At 36.5% G+C, this 21,162-nt stretch overlaps 1 protein-coding gene and 1 long non-coding RNA gene across 9 annotated transcripts in view; one reads left to right on the top strand and one right to left on the bottom strand.

Moving 5' to 3' along the window:
• Nucleotides 1-21,162, top strand: part of nuf (rab11 family-interacting protein nuf) — a 52,611-nt gene that overhangs the window by 20,037 nt on the left and 11,412 nt on the right. For 4 of the 7 annotated variants that reach the window (XM_015174969.3, XM_015174970.3, XM_015174971.3 and 1 more), the window contains 2 exons: nucleotides 7,613-7,651; nucleotides 8,190-8,304. In XM_015174969.3, coding sequence (XP_015030455.1) covers nucleotides 7,613-7,651; nucleotides 8,190-8,304 — 154 coding nt within the window. Of the gene's footprint in view, nucleotides 1-41; nucleotides 298-7,612; nucleotides 7,652-8,189; nucleotides 8,305-16,491; nucleotides 16,720-21,162 lie in introns of those variants that run through there. The other 3 variants (XM_015174972.3, XM_015174973.3, XM_015174975.3) reach the window with 3 other exon arrangements.
• Nucleotides 7,542-9,517, bottom strand: LOC26531694 (uncharacterized). 2 transcript variants are annotated; one of them, XR_001450459.3, is made up of 5 exons: nucleotides 9,394-9,517; nucleotides 9,291-9,343; nucleotides 8,139-8,401; nucleotides 7,744-8,036; nucleotides 7,542-7,674 (listed from the first exon to the last, which is right to left on the bottom strand). It is a non-coding gene; the product is annotated as an uncharacterized lncRNA (long non-coding RNA). The 2 variants fall into 2 exon arrangements; XR_004303437.2 differs by having other exon boundaries at nucleotides 9,295-9,343.

Below are 21,162 nucleotides of genomic sequence, written 5' to 3'. Positions count from 1 at the left end.
TAATCAAGCGTCAACACACGTAACTCAATGAAGATACTTTGCTAACAACGTACAATCATTCAAAGGCAAATAACTCTTAACGGTTTTATCTTATCAAAGACAACACAGCTCGAAGGCAATTCCAATGAGGCGCACTGCGGCCAAAGGCCAAACAATACGCAAATGAGTTAACTGAAAGATAAGCGGTTTAAGCCAACATCTTTATACACAATTACAAAACTCCAGAGCAACAATCTCTCATATGGATGATGAATATTATGAATATTTTCCCTATGACCGCAGTCATTTGAGAAAAATGTGCGTATACCTAACGTTTGTTGTTGTTGTTGTTGTTATTGTTGCACCTAATTGTCATGTAAAGCATTGTTAAATGTATTCTTAAGAAAGAAACCGCCATGAAACACGCCCACAGCAAATAACACCCACATAACAATAAACACTTTCGCCTTTGCCAACAATTTACTGTGACTGTGACTCAGCTCCATAAGTATTATATATAAATATATGAAATTGTTACCTGTCTGCAGCATATATACATATTTCTTTAGAAATCGCACAATCGTTACATGTCTTGACCCCGCAACCCCCACTTATCTGGTTGACTTGTCTTTGTCATAAAACATTTTCAATTGATTTTCTTACCTTTATTGCATTAAATGTAGCATGACAAAAAGTCTTTGAATCGTGCATACAACTTTTACAAAGCTCGGCTATTCACAATGTTTGAAAAAAAGGGGGCAAATGGAGACAAGGAGAATTGTCTAGTATTAGCAAAAATGTAATTTATTTATTTGAAGTACTTGCAATCAAAATTATATATTAATTCCGTTTTGAATCAGAAAATTCAATAGGCATTTTAAAATTTTGTATTCTGTTTGAGATATTTATAGTACTCGAAAAAAAATAGTTTTTAATCCAATTTGAATTTTTCATTTCATTTTAAATTTCTTGTATTTATTTTTATATTTTATTTCTTAATATAATGGCCAACTATTCATTATTTGTATTATATTATGTGTAAATACAAATGTAGATATTAATGTAAAGTATTATTAATCTGTCAATCAATTGGATATATCTCTATCTATTAACCTGTCCAACTTATGGTCTTTCTGTCTAGATGAATACATCAGTTATCAAACCTGTCTTATTATTAGTTAAAATATTGGTTGTCTGTCTATTCTTCCCACTAATGTTTACTTCTCAATAAATTAACCACTTATCTCTCTTACTATTAGCATATTTACTATGAATTTTCTTGTGTTTGTTTCGCCAAAGTTACGAATATTTATTGTATCCGTAGTCTTTAGTACGCAAGCACTTGTCGAATACTCTGAGAATTGCAGCAGAGGGTTGTTTCTCATTGTAATTATTGTCATAGTATTAAAAAAAAAAATCAGCGTTAGGACCGTGTCAAGTGCGTCATGTGCATATTTTAACAGCCAACTGTTAATTAAAGCCTTGTTCAAGTTACCTGACAAAGGGTCGCGTTTCACAAAATAAAAATGAAAAAAAAAAAAATAAATAAGATTACCTTGCCCCTCCTTGGTTGTTTATAAGTATCTATGTAGCTTGTAACGTGTTTGCCGCACTTGTTATTACCTGTTGCCCAGTGCAAATAAGGTAAAAGTCAAGCAGTCAAGACGAAAGTTTTAACGATCCAACTAAATTATGAATACTTCTTTGGCTATAAAGCTGAGGGATGGGGCAGTTGAGGGGCACGCAAAATTAAATAATCAGCCAAAGTCGCGAGTTTCTTGAACTTCGCGCTGCGTTTTTCTGCTTAAAATTCAAAACAGACAATGGAACTTCAACAGAGCTGGCTTTTTATTATTTATTATTATGGCAGATATATCTTTTAATATTAAGAGGCATGGCTCAGCTTTTTTTTTTTTTTGTTTGTTTGTGTATATTACCTTGACGCACTTGCGCCCATCCCCAAGTCAATCAATCAAATTGTAAATTATGCAAAAGCCGACAACAGACTGTCTAACTAAGCCGCTGCCAATGTTGTCTAACAGTTTGACCCATATTTGCATTGATAAATATGTATTTGCGCCTCTGCATGCAAATGCCAAATATATAACTGGGAGATTTTCGGTAGTTTTTCACCACAAATTGGCTCATAATGAAACGCCTGAATGCCTCAAGTACTTCTAACAATTACTTTTAGCCGTAATTCGTGTTGTGCTTGATTGCAGCAATTCACTCCGATTGCCAAAGGATGGACAGTGTCTAAACACGCCTTTCAAGTCTTGGCTCATAAAGTGCCTGGGAAACGCCTCAAATTTTATGGCATCTTTAATGTTTCGAGTACCGTTCATTTGGGTAGCTTCAAGCTAGCTTTGTGCAGGTGAAATGCTCAGTTTATTACGCTTACTATTGTCATTTTTTTTTTTTAAATTCAACTAGAAAAGTCACTTTTAATTAAAAACTTTCAAGTTTTCAAGGCGCGGTGCTCCCCAGACGAAGGTCTTAAAGCTAAATGTGAACTGAAATTGAAGGAATAAATTAATTTAATAAATGAACGATAGATGTTATAATCCAACCCTACTAGAGACTAAATTTCTGATAAAAAAAACGTTTTGAAAACAAATCAAACTCTGTGTCTGTTCTCTATGAACTAAACTTTCTAGGCTGCCGCTTAAATCATGCGTTTTATTGAAAAAGAATCAAGCAATAAAGTATGCAAAAATATTCTTTCTATTCATTTATCAAGCTCTGCTGATGTTTCTATCTGTATCTTTTGCCAGAATCGGTGCAATGAACTCTCTTTTAAATAGAACACTCTGCAAATATGCATATATACTTTCCAGTTATGTCATTTAGCAAAAAACTAAAATTATATATTTGTGTGAACTTCTATTGAATTGAAATGTGCCCGTTGCATGTGCGACCTCTGCCTTTCATATTTTATGCCCTTTGCAAGCCAAACAAAATTCTCGACTGCAAACCAAGCGGAACGCAATAATAGCCGGTGCGGGAGGAGTGCGGGCAAGTGGAGTCCGCAATGAGCGTGCGTCTAATAGAATTTTTTACGTAATGAGCGTAGAGTAGGGGGGGAGGGGCGCAAAGTGTGCGGCAGGGAGTAGCTCAATCAACAGGTGTGCGCCCTGGGCCTGGGCCAGAGTCTGGTCCTCCGTGTGCATGTGACAATTTGACAGCTTGTCGTTTCTTTTCGCTATTTGAATACTTTATGTATAATTTTGTTGACGAGTTCGCAAAGTAAATAAATGTTTGATGGAGGATGGATTTTATGTATACTAGACGGGCATTTCCCGGGCTTGCTCGTGGCAGGTTTTGTGCTAAAAGTTGAAGATATTACTGGTTCAACCAATTTCAGCCAAGGTTTATTTGCAAAATACGTTTAAACTGTATCGAATTTTAAAGTGTATTGAAATCATGTTCATGCGTTCTGCTAATCTTGTGAAAATCTTAAAGCTTAAGAATTACCTTTCTTCTTAGTCCGAGTAAATAAAATTAAGCAAACAAAACCAGACAAGAAAAATACCAACTGATCATTGCTTTAAAAGTGGATGAAATAAATCACGCTGAAGGTAATCTGTAAGCCACATTTGTTTCTAGTAAGATGCAAAAACTTTTCTGGTCTTGTCCGTTTACTGGCTGCTGTTGTTGCAGTTGGCTGTCCATGACAGGAAGAGGAACTAGACATTTCAGGTGACTTTTAGGGTATCTGAGCTGTTGTAAGGGTAGCTTGGCTTCGGCTTTTGAGCAGTACGAATTTCGAACTTTCGCTTACTTTTGGCTTTTATGATAAGCGCAGGGCAAGATAAGAGGAAGAGCATTAAGAAGCCTTGTGAGAGTTTCTTAAGTTCGGCTTTTGTGCAGTTTTCTCAACTTTTATATTTTGTGAAATGCGACATAGAAAGCTTAAGAGAGCGGAAGAATTCAGGAGTTTTTGTTAGATTAGCTTTGGTTTGAACAAGTGAAATATTAAATCAAAAGCGAAAGATAGAGAAAATGAGATTTCAGGTGCCTTAAGATACTCTAAACTTAGCTTCGGGTAATGTGCAGAAAAACTTGTGTGTTTTTGCAAACGTTGTCATAAATGAAAAGCTCAAAGACGGCAAACGAATTTAAGGTACCTCAAACAGGCGAAATTTGTTTATTAATTGCAAAACATGAAAAACCGCAGCCACAATTTCCGGCTGTCGCTTCAATTAACCACATTTTCAGCGTGTTCCGAAAGTTTTTTATGTTAGCTAAACGGAACCCAAATACTGTGGAGCCAAGGTTACCTACTTTGCTCTGCAGCTGTCCAAATATTATATTAGCGCACATTTCAATTGATTTCGTTGCAAACAAATATCAAGTTGAAAGCATAATAATAATAATAGTAAAACACCAAACGCGACCTTAATCATATTATGTTAAAACACACTTTATTTTTTGTTAGCGTTGGTTTTTTTTTTTACTTTTATTTTATTGCTGATTACATGCCATTACCTTGATCGTTTTTATAATTAACTGTCAGTTCTGTGATTCGTTGTTTTTTTTTGCTACTTATTTAAAAAAAGAAACTAAAACATTTTGTTTTTTTCTGAACTTAATGCGAGCGACGCGTTTGAAAAGTTGTTCAGCAACGGATTTGTTTGAATAATTTTACCTGTTTTAAATGTTTTTGTGTCCTATTGCAGACATTTGAATAGTCAATTTGTTGCAGCTGTTGCATGTGTTGCACATTGATTTGTGCCTGCATGTCGGGCCGTTGCCTTGTGGCCTCATGCAACATTCTAATGTCGCAAACATTTTGATTAACACCTGCTGCCACATTTGGCATCAATTTCTGCTGCGATTTAATGCCAATTTCAATTTGCATCAATAAAATCAAATGCCAACCACTGCACCAAAACTCAACGTCAACCGCACAGCTCAAATTGTTTTTGCATACCCTGTACTTGTCTGAAATGCCAAACAGGGTATTATCAAGATATTGCATATATATGGTACTGATCAAGATGAGTCAATGTCCTTATATCACTCGTTCTCTCTCTCTCTCTTTCTCTATTCACATCCCTCTCATTCTTCATATCGCTCCCTGTCTCTTTTTCTCTCACATTCTGTGCCTCTTTTCCTTTCTTATAATATTCCTCGTACTCTCTCTTTATCTCCCTCTTTTTCCGCTTTTTCTCTCTCCACGTGCCTCTCCTTAATCAATATCAATATCGATTAATTTAATTTTATTTAATTTCGTGTATATCAAAATAATCTTTAAGTGCGAATGTGCTTCAAGGCAATTTCGACATGGTCTTAGGGTATATTTGATTCGACTGTACACTCTCGACATATTTATTTTTGTACTTTTTATGATGACTTGTAGCTGTGTGTATGTATACTCTATCGCACCCAACGAGGCTTGATTGAATTCTGAATCATGTTGCCAAACATAGAAATAAAACATAAAATGTATTTAATTAGATTTTGTCATAAAGTGCAACATTATTATATGATTTGCATAGATTTTGAATGAGCTACATATGGCTTTTATATTGAAAGAGCATCTAGTTTCCCGCAACAGTAAAATTCGTTTTTTTCTCAAGTTTTTGCGTTGCTTGGACTGAAAATTGCCGCACAAATTGCGCAACTTTGCAGCACATTAAAATTGCTGGTCTATCCAACACTTTGGACAATTTGCGCGTTGCCAATTTGGCACACAGACAAATGTTGCCAACATATTTAAATTTTTGATATATTTTTTTTTCATAGGCACGCAACTTTTGCATATGCATATTTATATAACTGAATCAATGTTTTATTTATATGGCTTGGAAAAACTTGCCAATTTGCATTTGGATTTTGCTAACATTTTTTTTCTCTCCTTTTTTTTGCTCACGTTTTATAGTCTTGTTTAAAATAACTCATAAACCAGATGAGACAGTTTTTATTTCTAGCGCAACTGCAAAGTGGGTTAATGAGTTCAGTTCAGTTTTTGGGGTAGTGCGTGAGGGGGGGGGAGGGTTTGGGAAGGGGGAGCAGCCGAGGGTAAGGCTGAGCCCTATAAAACAGACATATTTATATATTTTTCTCGTACTTTTATTTTCAATGTGTTTTTTTTTTTATATTTGGCTAACAATTGGCTTTTAATTTGCATTAGTTCAATTGGGCTGAAAAATTTGTATTTTTACTATTCTGTAAAAACAGCTTTTGGGCTAGCTTTACATATATTAGCTATATACAATATATAAGCGTGAAAGTGCCAATTTTTAATGCAATTCCCATGTGGTCGCTATTTTGATTGTTTTGTATACCCTGAACCCGTTGAAAATATGTGCAAAGGGTATAATGGTTTTGTGCACAAGTATGCAACACGCAAAAAGAACGTCGGAGATGCTTCTTCCATAAAATATATATATTCTTGATATTCAATAGCCGAATCTATTGAGCCATATCTGTCGATGCATAAATCTGTTCTTATAGCAGAGACTTGAAATTCAGAATGAGTTTTTTTCTGTGACTAACAACTTATATATTGATATCCTGTTTTTGAGCAAATCTGTTGAGTTTGAAGAGCTAGAATTGGAACTACGCCAACAATTTAAGCCATCTTCTTGTTGAGAACAGACAAATATTCTATAGCACTATAAGATCTACTGCTAAAAAAATCTACGGCTGGAGTTATGAATCGTTGGCAAGGTTGAATGGAGTTTCGTGTTCGACCCCGTTTGATCAAAACTTTTGTATATTTTTTTTTAATGTTTAATCAAACCAGCAAGAAGGTTCAGAGTGTGCTCTTACTTTTCTTTTCTTTATCTTCTTACTCAAATTATTTATATATTTAACCAACTTTGCATAAAAGAAATTGTTCATATTAAGTGCTAGTTTGTTGTTAAATATATCTTATTTTTTTGAATTTCTCCATTTATATATTTAAGTTTGACATTCCACGCAATTTTGCTGCACCCCAGTTTTATGGCTGACGAATTTTCCACACACCTGCAAATGCAAAAATAAAAAAAAAAAAAGATTTGCCCATTTGACACGTTTTCTCTAAATGCACTTTACACATTTTTCACCCTTTTTTTTTTACTTTTACAACTTAATTTTAGTTATTTTCGTCGCAATTATTTTGTCTTTGTGTTTGTTGTTGTTGTTGATTTTGTTACATTTTGTTGGCTGCATTTTCTTTCCATTGTTTTTTGTTGTTATTGTAGTCTTGTTTTTTTTACCTGTTTCTCTTTAACTTTGTGTGTCTGTAGGCATCAATCGTTTGCGTGGGTGGCCATTGTTTTCCTACTTTTTTTCTTTTGACTTTTCTGTTGTTGTTTTTGTTGATTTTCTGTTTTATCACGTGTTGGGTTTTCTTTTTCCTTATTTTCGGTGGCCACGTTAGTTGCTTTTTGTTTGGGTTTTCTTCAATGTCAGCTGGTTTATTTGCATTTTCTTCAATGGGCAATCAATTTATAGAAATTTCGTTGCTGGGGCTTCAACTTGAAGGGCATCAAATGCATTTGTTAATAAGGAATTTAAGGAATTAGCTTAACTATTATTGAGCTAACTGGGGCTACGGAACACGGTAGAATCGTATTTAATGTTATATATTCTATTTTAATAATTTACTAAATTTCAACATTTATTCTCAATTTGTTTGCAGTTCCGGCCGCAGGCAGATAAGTTCCAATGCCTTAGCTAGGTAAGTTTTTCTTTGCTGTAAATCTGAATAATTAACGCTTTAGTATTAAAGATAATGTCTTGAAATCCAAGTATATATCGAATACAACTTACGTATTTGTTCTATATGAGCTTGATTGCATTTTGATTCAATTTGAATTGGTTTGACAGTCACGGTATTACAGTCACAGTTTGGCAGCCAGAGCGCGAGATACATTTGTCAGTGTCTTGGCTAAATACAGTTTGGTACGCATTGCATTTTACAGTTTTGATTTGATTGTGCTGCGGTTTGTGTCTGCACTAGGCGTATTGCTTAAAAAGCTCCCATTGAGCGCAGACACCAGAAATACTGGCATAGTACAGACACAAACCGCTCGAAACAATTCACAGTAGCAAAGTCTGCAAGTCTTCAAAATCAAAAAGAAGAAAAATACAAAAAATACAATATAGTTCTCAGTCAATGTTTAATAAAAGCTATAAACTCTTAAAACTAGTGTTTTTGCATTTACTTTAAATTTGTAAATTCAATTCTTTACATATATTTTTCCACTCGTTTTCAGCCAACTCTACAGATCATCGAGTTTCAACTCCTCTGGCCGTAGCTCCAACTGTGATACAACTGAGGATATGTACAGCGATATAAGCCTGGAGAATCGTCATGATTACGATTATAGGGTAAGTCCAAAGAAAATTTAATGAAACAGTTTTAAAAACATAAGAACAGATTTTCGGATTGAAATAAAAACGAATTTTGATTGTGATGTATTACAAGCTGAAAGTATTTTGAAATAGATTTTTAGACTTCTATGATTCTGGGCTCTAAAAGTAAAAAAGTGTGTTTCGTTTCTGAAATCTCTTCTCTAATTCTCGCTCCCCCTCTCTCTTTTGATTCCCCACTTAATGCTTTTGCAATTTTTCTTGCACAAGCCGTTACAAAAATGTTAAAACTCAACTTTTTGAAAATGTGCAACGTCACAAATCTCCAGCTCTCGCATGATGTGGCACAATCTTTGAGATACTCTGGCGTGACAAATATTTGAAGGGGGTAAGGGGGCGGCTTTCAATGTGTCTTTGAAATCGAGTGTCGATCGTTTTCCATAACGAAACCCTCGATGAGAAACAAAATCTGCACTTGACCAGAGACAGTGACAAAACAGTTCGACAGATTTGGGGGCCAGCTAATTTGGCCATTCATTAACGCCAAATTCCAATTCAGTCAACGTCGCGTCATTTTCTTTAACATTTGAACGTGGCTGGAAAAGCGAATGCGCGCGACTTTTCACTTGAATTCGCCCGCTACAAAATTCGCAAACGTGTTTTCCCTCGTCTTTGTCTTTGTCTTTGTCTCTGGGTCTCTATTAAGCCGTAGCTAGATGCCAGCCAGGCAGGTGAAACTCTATTTGGTGTGGGTTGTGTTCGGCCCGCATGCCACATGCCACCTGCCGCCCCCTTCGCCTGCTGCCTGTTGTTATATAAAGTGCAGCCACTGATTTGGCCTCCCCGGCTCGGTAAGATACAGAGTGAGTGCAACGGCGCCTCAAGGTCATTGAAATCGACTCGAATCGCAGTTGGCCATTTTGAGAAATTTCGTGCAAACACCAATTGCCAATTCACTAAACCGCTGGGCAGTTGCGGACTTGGTGCCAATAGGGTCAACTTACCAACCTTTTCACTTAGCCGCAATAATGTTGGCAGCGTGTTTTTCCTCTTCCGGCTGTAAACATCTTGTATATTAATTGCTTTATCATTAAATGTTCAATTTACCTTATTTATCGAACCATCATCTTCAGCAATTACAGAGTCGTCTTTGATGCTGGCAGCTTTTGCTTGATCCTTAATCGTGATTGCTTTCATGATTGGAGCTAATCTTTCTATCGAGCATTTCAGGAAATAGTTTACTATGATTAAATTATAGCAAAAACACTTTTATTTTTATTCACGCAACGTGTTCTAATTTGGAAGAGTCTTAGTTATAACTGATATTTTTTAATAAGGGCAATCGCAACAATATATTTAAATTATAATAACAGCTTGTTAAAATTGGTTACAGAGCAACAGTTAGGTATAACAGCTTTGAAAAATGTTTAAGAAAACTTAAAGCTATAGTCTGTACACATCCTTAACAGGTACTTAACAGAACACTGAAACTGTAAATGTGGCGCTTCTGTTAAGAACTCTTGGAAATGGAAAAACCTACAGCTACTGCTGTTAAAATCCTACTTAACATTGCTTAACAGAACAAAGGCACTGTAAGCGAGCCACTGCTGTTATGAAGGGACTCTGCAAATAGAAGCGTAACATATGAATTTTCCTTACGGACTTAACATAACAGCATAGCAGCAAGAAGGGTGGCTTATGTTAAAAGTCAATAAGATTTGTTGGTAACACGAATTCAAAATGTTAAATTAAGAAGAGGCCTAAATATATTTGTACAATTTACTGACAGATTGATGCTTTTACGTTTCCTTAAAAACTCTATTTTTTGAATATATTAAAATTAAAGGTAACTTCTTTGGCTGCGGTATAAATTGAATTTTCAAAAATTCACCTCAGATCCAAGATATCCGGCAGGCACTCTGTAAAAGTATTGAATGGGACAACAAAGCGACAAAAAAATTCTGTTGTTATGCAAATTGTTGACTCGGTCAAGCGACAGGTGTAAATTATAAATTGTAAATTGTTTTACCTGTCGCTGGTTGATGCTGCTGCTGTTGTTGCGCGTAATTATTTGTAAATTAAAAAACAGCAAATAAAAAGGAGTAAAGACAACAACAGCAAACGACACAAGAGATGTGGTGAATGGAAAATGAAAGGTGTGCGCACATGAAAAAAAAAAGAAATAAGAAAATTCCGAAAGCAGGAAAAAACAAAAAAAAAAAAAAATTAAAAAGAGTGAAAATGGCAAAAACAAGACAACAAAGAAAAAGAATGTTGCGCAAAAATATCACGTACGAATCATTTGAAGACCTTTGATTGTTCTTTTATGCAACAGGCCAAACGGGAAACGGAAATGCCGCAGCAAGCGCTGAAACAGGAGCTCTAGTGCCTAGCTGCGGGCCAGAAGGTTGCAAGGGCGTGGGGAGTGGGTTGTTCTTGCCAAATCATTTGCAATGCGAAATGGACACCATTGAGGGGCGTCGTTGATTGTTGTGTGAAACTTGGCGTTGCATACGAAATGAGCGAAAAGAATAAGCGGGGCCAAAGGTATTAATTGATAAGGAAATACGAAACAACAATTGACAGCAACAAAGAAATGAGAGAAAACATTGTTGAAATTTAATTGCAAACAAGAAAATGGGAGCAAAAACTTAGGAAAGTTGGTAGAACTAGATCTAGACTCTAGAGATATGGAAATTGTTCAAGTATTTGCATGCAATGGCTGTGCTGCATTTGGCTTACAGCGTCTAGCAAAGACACAAACCACAAGCTTTACTATTAGAAGAAAAGAGAAGGGCAGCTCAGTTCCTGCCTTAATCTTTTTATTTGTTTAGGTTTTATTAGATGATGGAAAATAGTTTAGTATGTTTGATTTTCTTTCAATACAGCCGGAATTCTTTACGGTTTGATCAAGCGCTGGTTAAAGAATCTCGAGGATCCGCACGACAAAATGCCTTTTAACATATCTGGCACAACCTATTCTTGAGTAAGCCTTGTGTATCCGGTGGCCACAATATTCCATTCACGCAGACAGAATTGAATATGCACAGTTACAATTCTTTTTATATGCCCGTTGTCTGGTCGGAGTATAAAGTCATCTATTCTAAACTATTTTGCAAGTATATAGTCTTAGCCTCTTAGTTTGTATTTGTGTATTTTTTTGCCTTCGGTCGCTCGGGGGATCGGCATTCGGCCCAAAGGGTTAATGGGTTGCTGTAGGCCAGCCTGCATAACAAATTCTTAAGTATTACGGATAATTGTAAACAAGTTAAGAATGTGTTTAAGTTTTGACCAGAAAAAGTCTACAGTTTGTTGTTTGTGTGCCTTGCATCTATTTAATTCAATTCGTTTGTTTACCTAATCGACCATTCGACATATTAAGTGTAAGGCCTTAGGAAATCTGAAATATTGAACAGCCTGCGCTGCGAGACGCCAAGTGCAGTGCCCACAATTTTGTTGTGGCTGTGGCAACTTGAAGCAAAAGGCATGTCGTCATGGGTTGCAAGAGAGATACTCCACTTAAATGCCGAAAGACAATCTGACAATTGAACAAATTGCAAATGCCATTGTTTTTTTTTTCTTTTTTTTTTTTATATACTCGAATGCCTACAGTTATAATTGCATAAGTGCGTCCCCACACTCGCACACACTCGCACACACATGCACAACATGAGTGTGACATAGATTGGTATCGCGGGCGACGACGTTGCTTGGAAAGTAATGTGGGAGCAGATCTAACTCTCAGATACTTACTTGAGACACACTTCAGTTCAGGGGGCAAGCGAGAAGTGTGTGTGTGTGTGCTATGGCGGGGTGGGTTGGTGGGTTGGGGTTATGCAACCATATAAATCACTTGCTTGGCATTTTCCGCATTTGATTAACAGCCAGCCTCTCCCAATATATAAAACCCAACTGACCTTAGCTAATTAAACCGTCTAGCACACCTTGCTGTTGCGTTCTTTTCTTATGCTTTTCACTTTTGCTGCGACAGAGAGCCAAACAGAGCATTGACAATTAGCCAGAAGCGGCGTCAGAGCAGAGCCAAGAAAAAGGCCAAACATGGAATGGTGCCAACAGCGGTTGTCCATTCCCATGGAAACCTTTGACCAACCTTTGAACGGCGTCGCCGCTGGCCACTGTGCCAAGGTGAAATGTGTAAAAAGTTCCCATTTTACAGCTTCTGTTCGTGTTGAATGGCTTTTTACGAATTTATGATGCTTTAATTGCGAGTACAAAAAACGGTACAAATGAAAATTCGAATTAATAACTATTTTGGATTTTCTTTGAAAAAAAAAACTGCACTGAAATTGTTTAAAACTTTGCCTTGCATGCAGACTTGCTTTAAAAATTCCATAGCTTGGAGACGAGAGGGTTGTTTAATTTGGTCATAAAATGTGTAACTCATAGAAGAAGACTTGTTTTTACTCCATGCGAACTATGCGAACTAGACTCTTAAAGCTGTCGTCTTGATGCAGGCAGTATATATATGTTGGATGCCGCAGAATCGGACCATAGGGAGGATCGGTCCAAAAGTAGGTTCATTTATGATAAATTTATTTGCTTATCTAAATATCTTGACCAATGTTAGCATATATTAGGGCTATGCTTCTCGTATTTGTGCAAAATATTATTATAGGAAAAATCGGTGGAAAAGTGAGTTCTTATTTAAAGATAATTTTCAGCAGATAATTTCATAGGGAAATGTCTGCAAAAGTATTGAGTCTGAGTATTGTGGCAAAAATACTCTTATTCTAACATTTTTATTTTTATTAATCTAAAGTTTTAATTTACTTCGTGAATTATTAATATAATTTCAAATGTTAGGTATATTCCGGCAGCTCGATTAATTTCTTATAACATAAATTATCGATGGATCATTCCATCCACTTAAGGTGTTGTTTTCTTTAATAGGACAACAACAAATTGCTTGGTCTTCCATCATATCGATTAAACAATTTTCTGGCACCTGCCCACACTCACACACACACACACACACACGCACACACACACACACACACACACACACACAGGCCGAAAGTCCATAGTCCGCATTTAAAGCCGGCACAACATAAAGAGCATAGGGCAAAAGTGAGAAAGACAAATGTGAGACAGCCAGAAAATAAAACAGTAAAATCATAAACGAAAATCGATTTTTAACCCAAATGTGACGCTGACCCAGAAAACCTGAGACACTTACAAAACCCACGCGACGTGGAACTAAACGAATTGAAGCACAAAATGTTGCAATTATTATAATTAATGCAAATGCGCCTGAAATGCGATTAAAAATTTAAATAAAAGAACAGAATAAAGCACTTTGGCAACGTTCAAGAAACGTTTAAGTTAAATGCGGAAAATGTTTGTAGGACACGAATTGTAGGCATAGGAAATAGAAAATGTTAAGAAATCGTATAATAGGTCTAACTTGAGCTTATAATACGTTCATAATACATATTGTAGTACGTACAGATCGTAGATATAGGAAAACAATGTCATATTTGAAGAGAATTCTATGGATTTATATCAATAATCAATACTTATTCTTGCTCTAGTTTTAAGAGGTGTAAAGCTTGATCTAAGGCCATCCATTCATCCAAGTTTCTTCAGCTCATTATCTCCCCTAGCTTGTTAATGTATATATATTTCTATACCCTTGACATCTCTGACATGCCGAAGATATTCTTACTTTTTATACCCTGAACCCATTAAAAATGGGTATAAGGGTATATTTTATTTGTGCAAAATCCAAATGTATGTAACAGGCAGAAGGAAGCATCTCCGACGCCATAAAGTATATATATTCTTGATCAGCATCAATAGCCGAGTCGATCTAGCCATGTCCGTCTGTCTGTCCGTAATGAACGCAAGGATGTCAGAACCTATAAGAGCTTGCAATTTTAGATGTAGATGCTCCTATGATAATCGATAACTTACTCCGTTTCCAAGCAATCGATAAAAATCGATATCGATATCCTATTATTTGGGCAATTTTGGTAAATAATAAGAGCTACAGTCACCAAACTTGACATATAGCTTCTAAAATAGAATATATACATATATGCATTTGATGTTGGAAGAAAACCCACTAGAACCTCTTGTTTACCTGTTTGAAGCTGACATTCAAGTTCTATGAGTATAGTTAGTATGCTACTCCATTGTATATATTTTTTTAAAATTATTTTCATTGTACTTATTACGCTCAAAGCTTTAATTCCTCACCAACTTTTCTCAAATACTTTTGTCATTAGTTTATGTTAACAATATCGTCTTTTTTACTTTCAGGTAAGCAACTACACCGAAAACCTACACATACTTAAGAGTACATATATATCACCCAAGTTTATTATATAACTTTGCTGCTGCTGGGGTAAGTGCCAGACAATGAGTCCAACACCTGCGACGGGCACAAAGAACTGTTTTTGCCTATCAGAGCTAAAACATCGCGCAAAGAATTGGCCATAAAATGTTCACGTTACGTAGTAGTTGTTGCTTTTTTTTTTTTTGTAGTTGATTTCCCACACGAGGCGTCTCTTGAGCGAGGGCGTGGCACTCAACTCATTGGCAAAGAGGCAACAACAACAACAACAACGACTGATAAATCCTACGCCTTTTGTTAGGTTAGTCCGTCCATTTGGTCTGGCGTCTATTACGTCATATTTGGACTGTGACTTGTGCTTGTAGTTGCTTTTAAGCCTCTTTTTCTCTTTTCCACTTTTTTCTTTTATTTTATTTTATTTTTTTTTTAATTTTTTTATTTGCAAGGTTGTACAAGGCAAACGGGTGTTACATTAATAGTCAACTAGCTCGCGCACTTGCCGCACCAAAAATCGCCAACTTTGGACATTGTTGTTGTTGTTGTTGTTGTTGTTGTTGTTGTACAATTATTCATTATAAATAATGAGACAGTTACTAGCAGGCAGGCAGGCAGGCAGTCAGGCAGAGTAAACAATTACGGCCTACGTGCAAATGAAATCGCGTTGAACTCTTAACATTTACAATTAAAGGAAGTGATCCCAGCTGTATTTCTAATTTTCGTATTAGAAGAACGTGCCGTATACAAACTATTATAATATTTTAAAAATTAAATTGAATTTGGTTCAAATTATCAATTTTTATTGATTACAATTCGAGCAAATGAACTGGCTCCGTAATCCAATACTCTCTATGCGAACTAGTTCGCATACACTTATCTGTAAATACGAAGAACCAGCTGAACAACTCTTTTAACAAGTTATATCATTTGGTTATCTGCATATTTATGCACACACTGACACACATACCCATATACCTATGCCTATATCTATATTGCAGCGCTGCAAAACCATTCTACAACGTAGATATTATTTAGCAATATTATGAAACTTGATAATCTTTGTTTTTCTGCTTTTGTTGTGTGCGTGTTGCGGCAGTCTTTTAAACACGAATCGCGTTATTTGCCTTTATTTAATAAATAGCAAATAACAAATAATGCTGCCCGAACGAACCCAGAGACCCTTTAAACTTGAATATAAATAGCCAATAAGAAGCAGCCGCAATTGCAATTGCATGCGGTCATTTATTTGCGTTTCAATTAGTTTGGTTTTTGCGGCTGGATTTGTGCACAAATTTAGTTTTGTTTGGCTTGGTTGCTGTGACTACGCTCGAAGACTGCTTCGATAAGTACCAATACTAACTAAGTAGCGCTAGGCAACCAAGAAGTTAAAGCACGCGAGGGTGCTTAGTAACCGGTTTCTCAAGAAGTGTCTAGATAAAGTCATGTGAGTTTATATAAAAAGTGAATTAAAACTATTTCGGTTCATTTGAAACGCTGGTTCTTAATAGATGATCTGTGACTGGTTCCGTTCTTTTTATCAGCTCTAGCTCTCTCTCTCTCTCTTACTTGGTTCATTTGAGCTAAGTTCAATGCATTTGTATGCACCCTCTCACGCCCCTTCCTTTACGTATTGCTTTTGCTTTTGTTATGCCTTGCTTTCTCACTAGACTCGCATTAGTCGCATTTTCGGCCATACAGCAGCGAACGTCGACAGCGACTGCGACCGCGACAGCGACGTCAGCGGCACCCAACTAGTTAACTTAGCTAGCTATGAGCGCCAAACGTCGCTGCCAGCGTCGACGCCAATGTCTTCTATGTTGTGCTTCGCCCGCTCGCAGCGTACGTCCGTAGACTGTGTGCGCTCAGATTGAATTTAACTCTTGCCGCGTGCACAACGAACGAAGCGATAACAACGGAAAAACGGCCGCCTCGCGTTGGCTGGGGAGTTCCGCTCTCTTGCTCTCTCCCACTCTTAGTGTGCGTTCGGCTGAGCGTTCGCTCGCGTGTTGAACATTTTGTGTTTTGTTTTGTTTTTGGTTGGAAAATGCAAAAGACGCCAACAGCAGCTGCATCAGCATTCAACTCTGCAGTTGCGTTTGTTTCGGGTTTTTCTCTTTGTGGTGGGTGCTAAATAATTTGCAATAAATATGCGGGCTAAAAGAAAATGTGCCAAGTGTAAATTCAATTTGCAACAACTAAAGAAAAAATCAAATAAAAAAATAACCAAAAAGTTGGCAACCCTTTATCGATTGCCAATTCATAACGAGCCTTTATCAGTTACGTGTGTCAGGTGCCTCGTCTTAACGTTTATGTGTGCGGCTCATTAAACGATTATTCAATATGAAATTTGAGACGGCCACAAAACGACGCTAATTGCGGCGTCTGTTGTGAAAAACCTTACGTGTCTCGCTCGATCTGCTCGATCTATGGCCATTCAGCCGGCTAATCGAAAATAACGCTGGAATATTGCTTGATTGATCTCTAATTGAAGTTTGTGGTTGAATAAGGGGCTGCCAAAGCTGTTTAAACTAAATAATTGAACAGATGTGTTTCAAATAATTAAGAATACACTTCTCTTAACAAATAATGCAATAAACTGTTAAAATATACAAATTATATATACATTTGATCAATAATATAATAATAATTTTTGCATATATATAGTTTAGGCATATTTGCTTTAAAATTAAAGAAAATTTCCCTAATAAACAAATAATGCAAGAGAATAAACTGTAAAAATAAAAATAATATATATAAATTTAATAACTATTTCCCGCAAATTTGCGGTATTTCCCCCAATAAATGTTGATCTTGAAAACTTGTGTTTAAAACAAAAACTATTCTTTTATTCTTAATTTCTTTAAGATTAACTTATAAAAAAGTATAAAACTAAATGTTGGGCCCTTTTTTCCCTCCCTTTCTTTTGGGTATTTACTGCTATAAAAAAACCTCTAAAATAAATGAAAAACCTTCACATAAATCACGCACAATTTCAAGTTCATTAAAAATAGTTTCTTCTATTTTTGTTTTTCTCTGGCTTGCCCGTGCCCGTGCCCGTCTGTCTGCTCAAGCATTTTTCCTAACGTTAATTTTTTGTTAGAAATTTTCATTAGGTTCTCAATTAGCACACAGTATTATAACGGTACGCCAGACACAAAACCGGAACCAGAAGCCAATAAAGAGAGGTTCTCTGCCCATTCACAAGTTAAGTCTAACATGAGGAAAATCTCAATCTTTCTTCCGTTGATGACATCAACACAATGACACGCACACAGCTGCAGGAGAAAGGGGCGGACAGAGAGGCGTGGACACCTCCCATCTTCGGATGATGACGCCTGACAATTGTTGGACACCCGCATGCGTGTCCCGCTCCCAGCTGCTGGCTACTCACATGGTTCGTGTCCGCGCTTATTCACTTGCGCTTTTGTTAGGGGGTTCGGCCAGAAATTCCTCATAATTATGCGTTGTCGTTGCCGCGAAAGCGGGCGGTTACAACAATTCATGAAAACAATTTCGTATGGCTATATAGAACAAATATTTCTGTGTGTTTTGAAAAAGCTATGCTCAACAAAATGTATAGTAAAGTTTTTAAAATTACTCAAAAATGAATTCAAGAGATTACAAGAAAATTGATAAAAATTTCTATGCCATCTTTTCTGGAACCACCCTCGTTGAGTATTGTGCCATATGTGGAGAGCAATTCCATAAGTACCGAGGTCCCCATTTGATGGGACACATATGGCAAATTGTTGATTGAAAGGCCAGCTCTCAGTTTTCAGCTCCCCAGAGGACAGAAGCCCGAGCACACGCAGATCGCGTCGTCGATTTCTTTGTGGGTTTGTTCATTATTTGTTTGCCTATTTTTAAGATCTGCCCGTATTGCCGGGGGTTGAGAGAGAGACTCTCTCCCGTCTATTTGCCTCTCTTATGCTCTCACTCTCTTCGTCTCTCTCTCCCTCTTACCCCTCGCCATGTCTTTATCTGTGACTCTCTCGGTTTGTTTTTGCTATAGTTCACTTTGAAAAAATGCCCGTGAATTTTGCGTTCAGTTCGCCTTTCGCGTTTCGCGTGTTGTAGTCGAATTTTTTTTTGTATGTCGGGTTTGTTTATTTATACGATAAAGAATTCGTAATACCAAAAAAAAAAAACAGCAAAAAAACGTAAATCTTTTAAATACATATTTATCAAATTTGTGGATATTAATGATTAGACGAGCAAGTGCTCAACTGCGTCGAATTTCATTTGAATTTTTACTTTTAACGAGGGTGCAAAGTTTCCACAAAATTAAAAAGTCAAATTAACCAAAGTCAGGTCCTTTTTTAATCTTTGTGATTGGAAAATTGCAAGTTTTTGCCAATTCAGCGTTCGTTTTTTTTTTTTTTTTATTCCACTTGACATGCAAATTAAAATTCCATAATAATAAAAATGCCAAAAATCTCATAAGCGAGGAGAAAAATGAAATTGATTTAAAAATGTTTGAAGCTCTTTTGTTCAACACACACAAAATATGCTTTGTATATTACGTTGTTGTAAAGAAAATTTGCATTTAATGAGCTGCTTGCTGCTTATTTATGTAGTCCCCAGCTCAACCCCCGTCCCCGTCTCCCACCCCTGCCCGAGAGACCAGTTGGTATGCAGGCAATTGTATGTAAATGTGCTGTGAAAATCATTTTGAAAAGCTAATGATATATTTTTCTTCATTTTCTGCTACTGTTTGACTAAAAGATGATGAGCAAATTGTTGAAATAATCTTATAAATTCAAACTAAAGAAAGTTAGGACGTGGAGTTAATTAAGAGATGGTTTTTTTAAGGCTCTTGCAGTTAATTGTCTTTGTAGTAATGGAAAACTTGTAATAATTGTTCTTGGTTCAACTTTAGTCAAACTATTTTTTTTAGCTTTTGTGCTTTATAGGTTCATTTGAACTGGTTAGCAAGTCTCGTTTCTTTTCGTTCAATTGAGCTGATTTGCTTGAGTCTTTGAAAAGGCTTATGGAAACTTGACCTAATCTATCTAATCGTTTGTGGGTCTAGTAATAGTTATTTCCTTTACTTAAACTATTTTTTTTCTAACTTAGTGTCATTTCTTTTAGTTCAATTGAGCTGATTAGCTTCAACCTTTGATAAGTCTAAAGAAATATTTCTAACCGAGCTGTTGCTTTAAATTATATATGTTCAGCGAACATTATTTCATCTTTCTGACCTAATTATAATTGCTCTTGGCTATTAATTTGTTTGACCTGTTTCTTATGCCTTTTGAACTGAATAGATTCTTTTGAACAGGTTTGCACGCCTTCTTTATTTTTGTTCATTTGAGCTGATTTGCTTTAAGCGTTGAGAAGCCTTTTGGACTTATTCTAAGCGAGCTGTTGCTTTAAAGTTTATATGTAAAACGATCATTAATCCATCATATTAAATTTTCCTACATTTTCCCACTGCCAGCTTCATATAAAACCTTTAGATGGTGCTTTAAGTGTCCACCCTAAGCACCAAACCGAAAAATTCTAAACCATTATCAATCATTTTCCGCTGCGTTGCTCCCCTTGACACCGTAGAGAATTGACCTTAGCTGTGCCAGGGGCGCGTTACCTATAGAGTCGACTACTGATAAGCTGGCCAAATGCTACGATTTCTATATGCTTGCTGTGCTGTGGTGCTTATTTTTTCTTGCATTTATTTTCTAGCTTAATAGGCTAAGCAATGTGTTTTTTTTTGTTCCATGGTTGGCGAGCAGCAGAGCATTGAATTTGGCGTAATTAGAAACTAGTTGGGGATATGCCAAGGCACGAATGGAACAAAGCCAAAGATAAACAGCGACAAGCCCTGGACATGCAAAATAATAAGGCAAACTGCTTTCAATACACTCGAAGAAAAAGCGTACAGCCAAGTTGTTGTCAGAAGTTGCAGTCGAGATTCTAATTGTCTTTTAAGTCTGGCACAAAAATCATTTTACGCTCTGCTGGCTCTACAAGCTTGTTGCTTACATAATGAAGATGAAAGAGGGAACTTGAAGTAGACTTTAGCAGTTGCTGCTGCTGCTTCTATGATTACTGCACAGTTTAGAGTGTGCTCTTCTTCTTCTACTGCTCTTTTTCTTACTGCAACTGCATTGAGAAATTATGCAAAAGGCAAGGTGAGAGATCAGTGTGACAGCAAACAGCTGTTGTCTGTCTTCCTGACAGCCCTACACATTGGGAAACGAGGTTAACAAAGTTTTTATGTGTGTGTGTGTGTGTGTGCATGTTGGCCAAGTTCTAGAAAGGGCTCAGCGTGTGGGCGTCTAATGGACATGGCAAAAATGTTCTCCACCATCAGACAATGAGTTTCAAAACTGGCGCAAATCCATGTGGTTGTTCTGCGAATGTGTAAAATGGATGAGCTTGTTAGGATTTAATGCGGTTAAATTGCTTTCCTGGTAGAGTTGGCCGATTCGAAAGTAGAACAGCTGTGGATTATGACAATGCCTTCAAATTGAGCTTGGCTCAGTAAGCCTTAGTCAGCCTTTCAATTGGGCTAAATTATGTCAGCAGCGGGCGGGATGAGAGCATATGTAAACGTTTTTGTT

The sequence above is a fragment of the Drosophila virilis genome, chromosome 3, assembly GCF_030788295.1.
Source record: "Drosophila virilis strain 15010-1051.87 chromosome 3, Dvir_AGI_RSII-ME, whole genome shotgun sequence".
Classification (NCBI taxonomy): Eukaryota; Metazoa; Arthropoda; class Insecta; order Diptera; family Drosophilidae; genus Drosophila; species Drosophila virilis.
The sequence above is the reverse complement of the archived record's forward strand: the minus strand, read 5'-3'. Positions and strand labels throughout refer to the sequence as shown.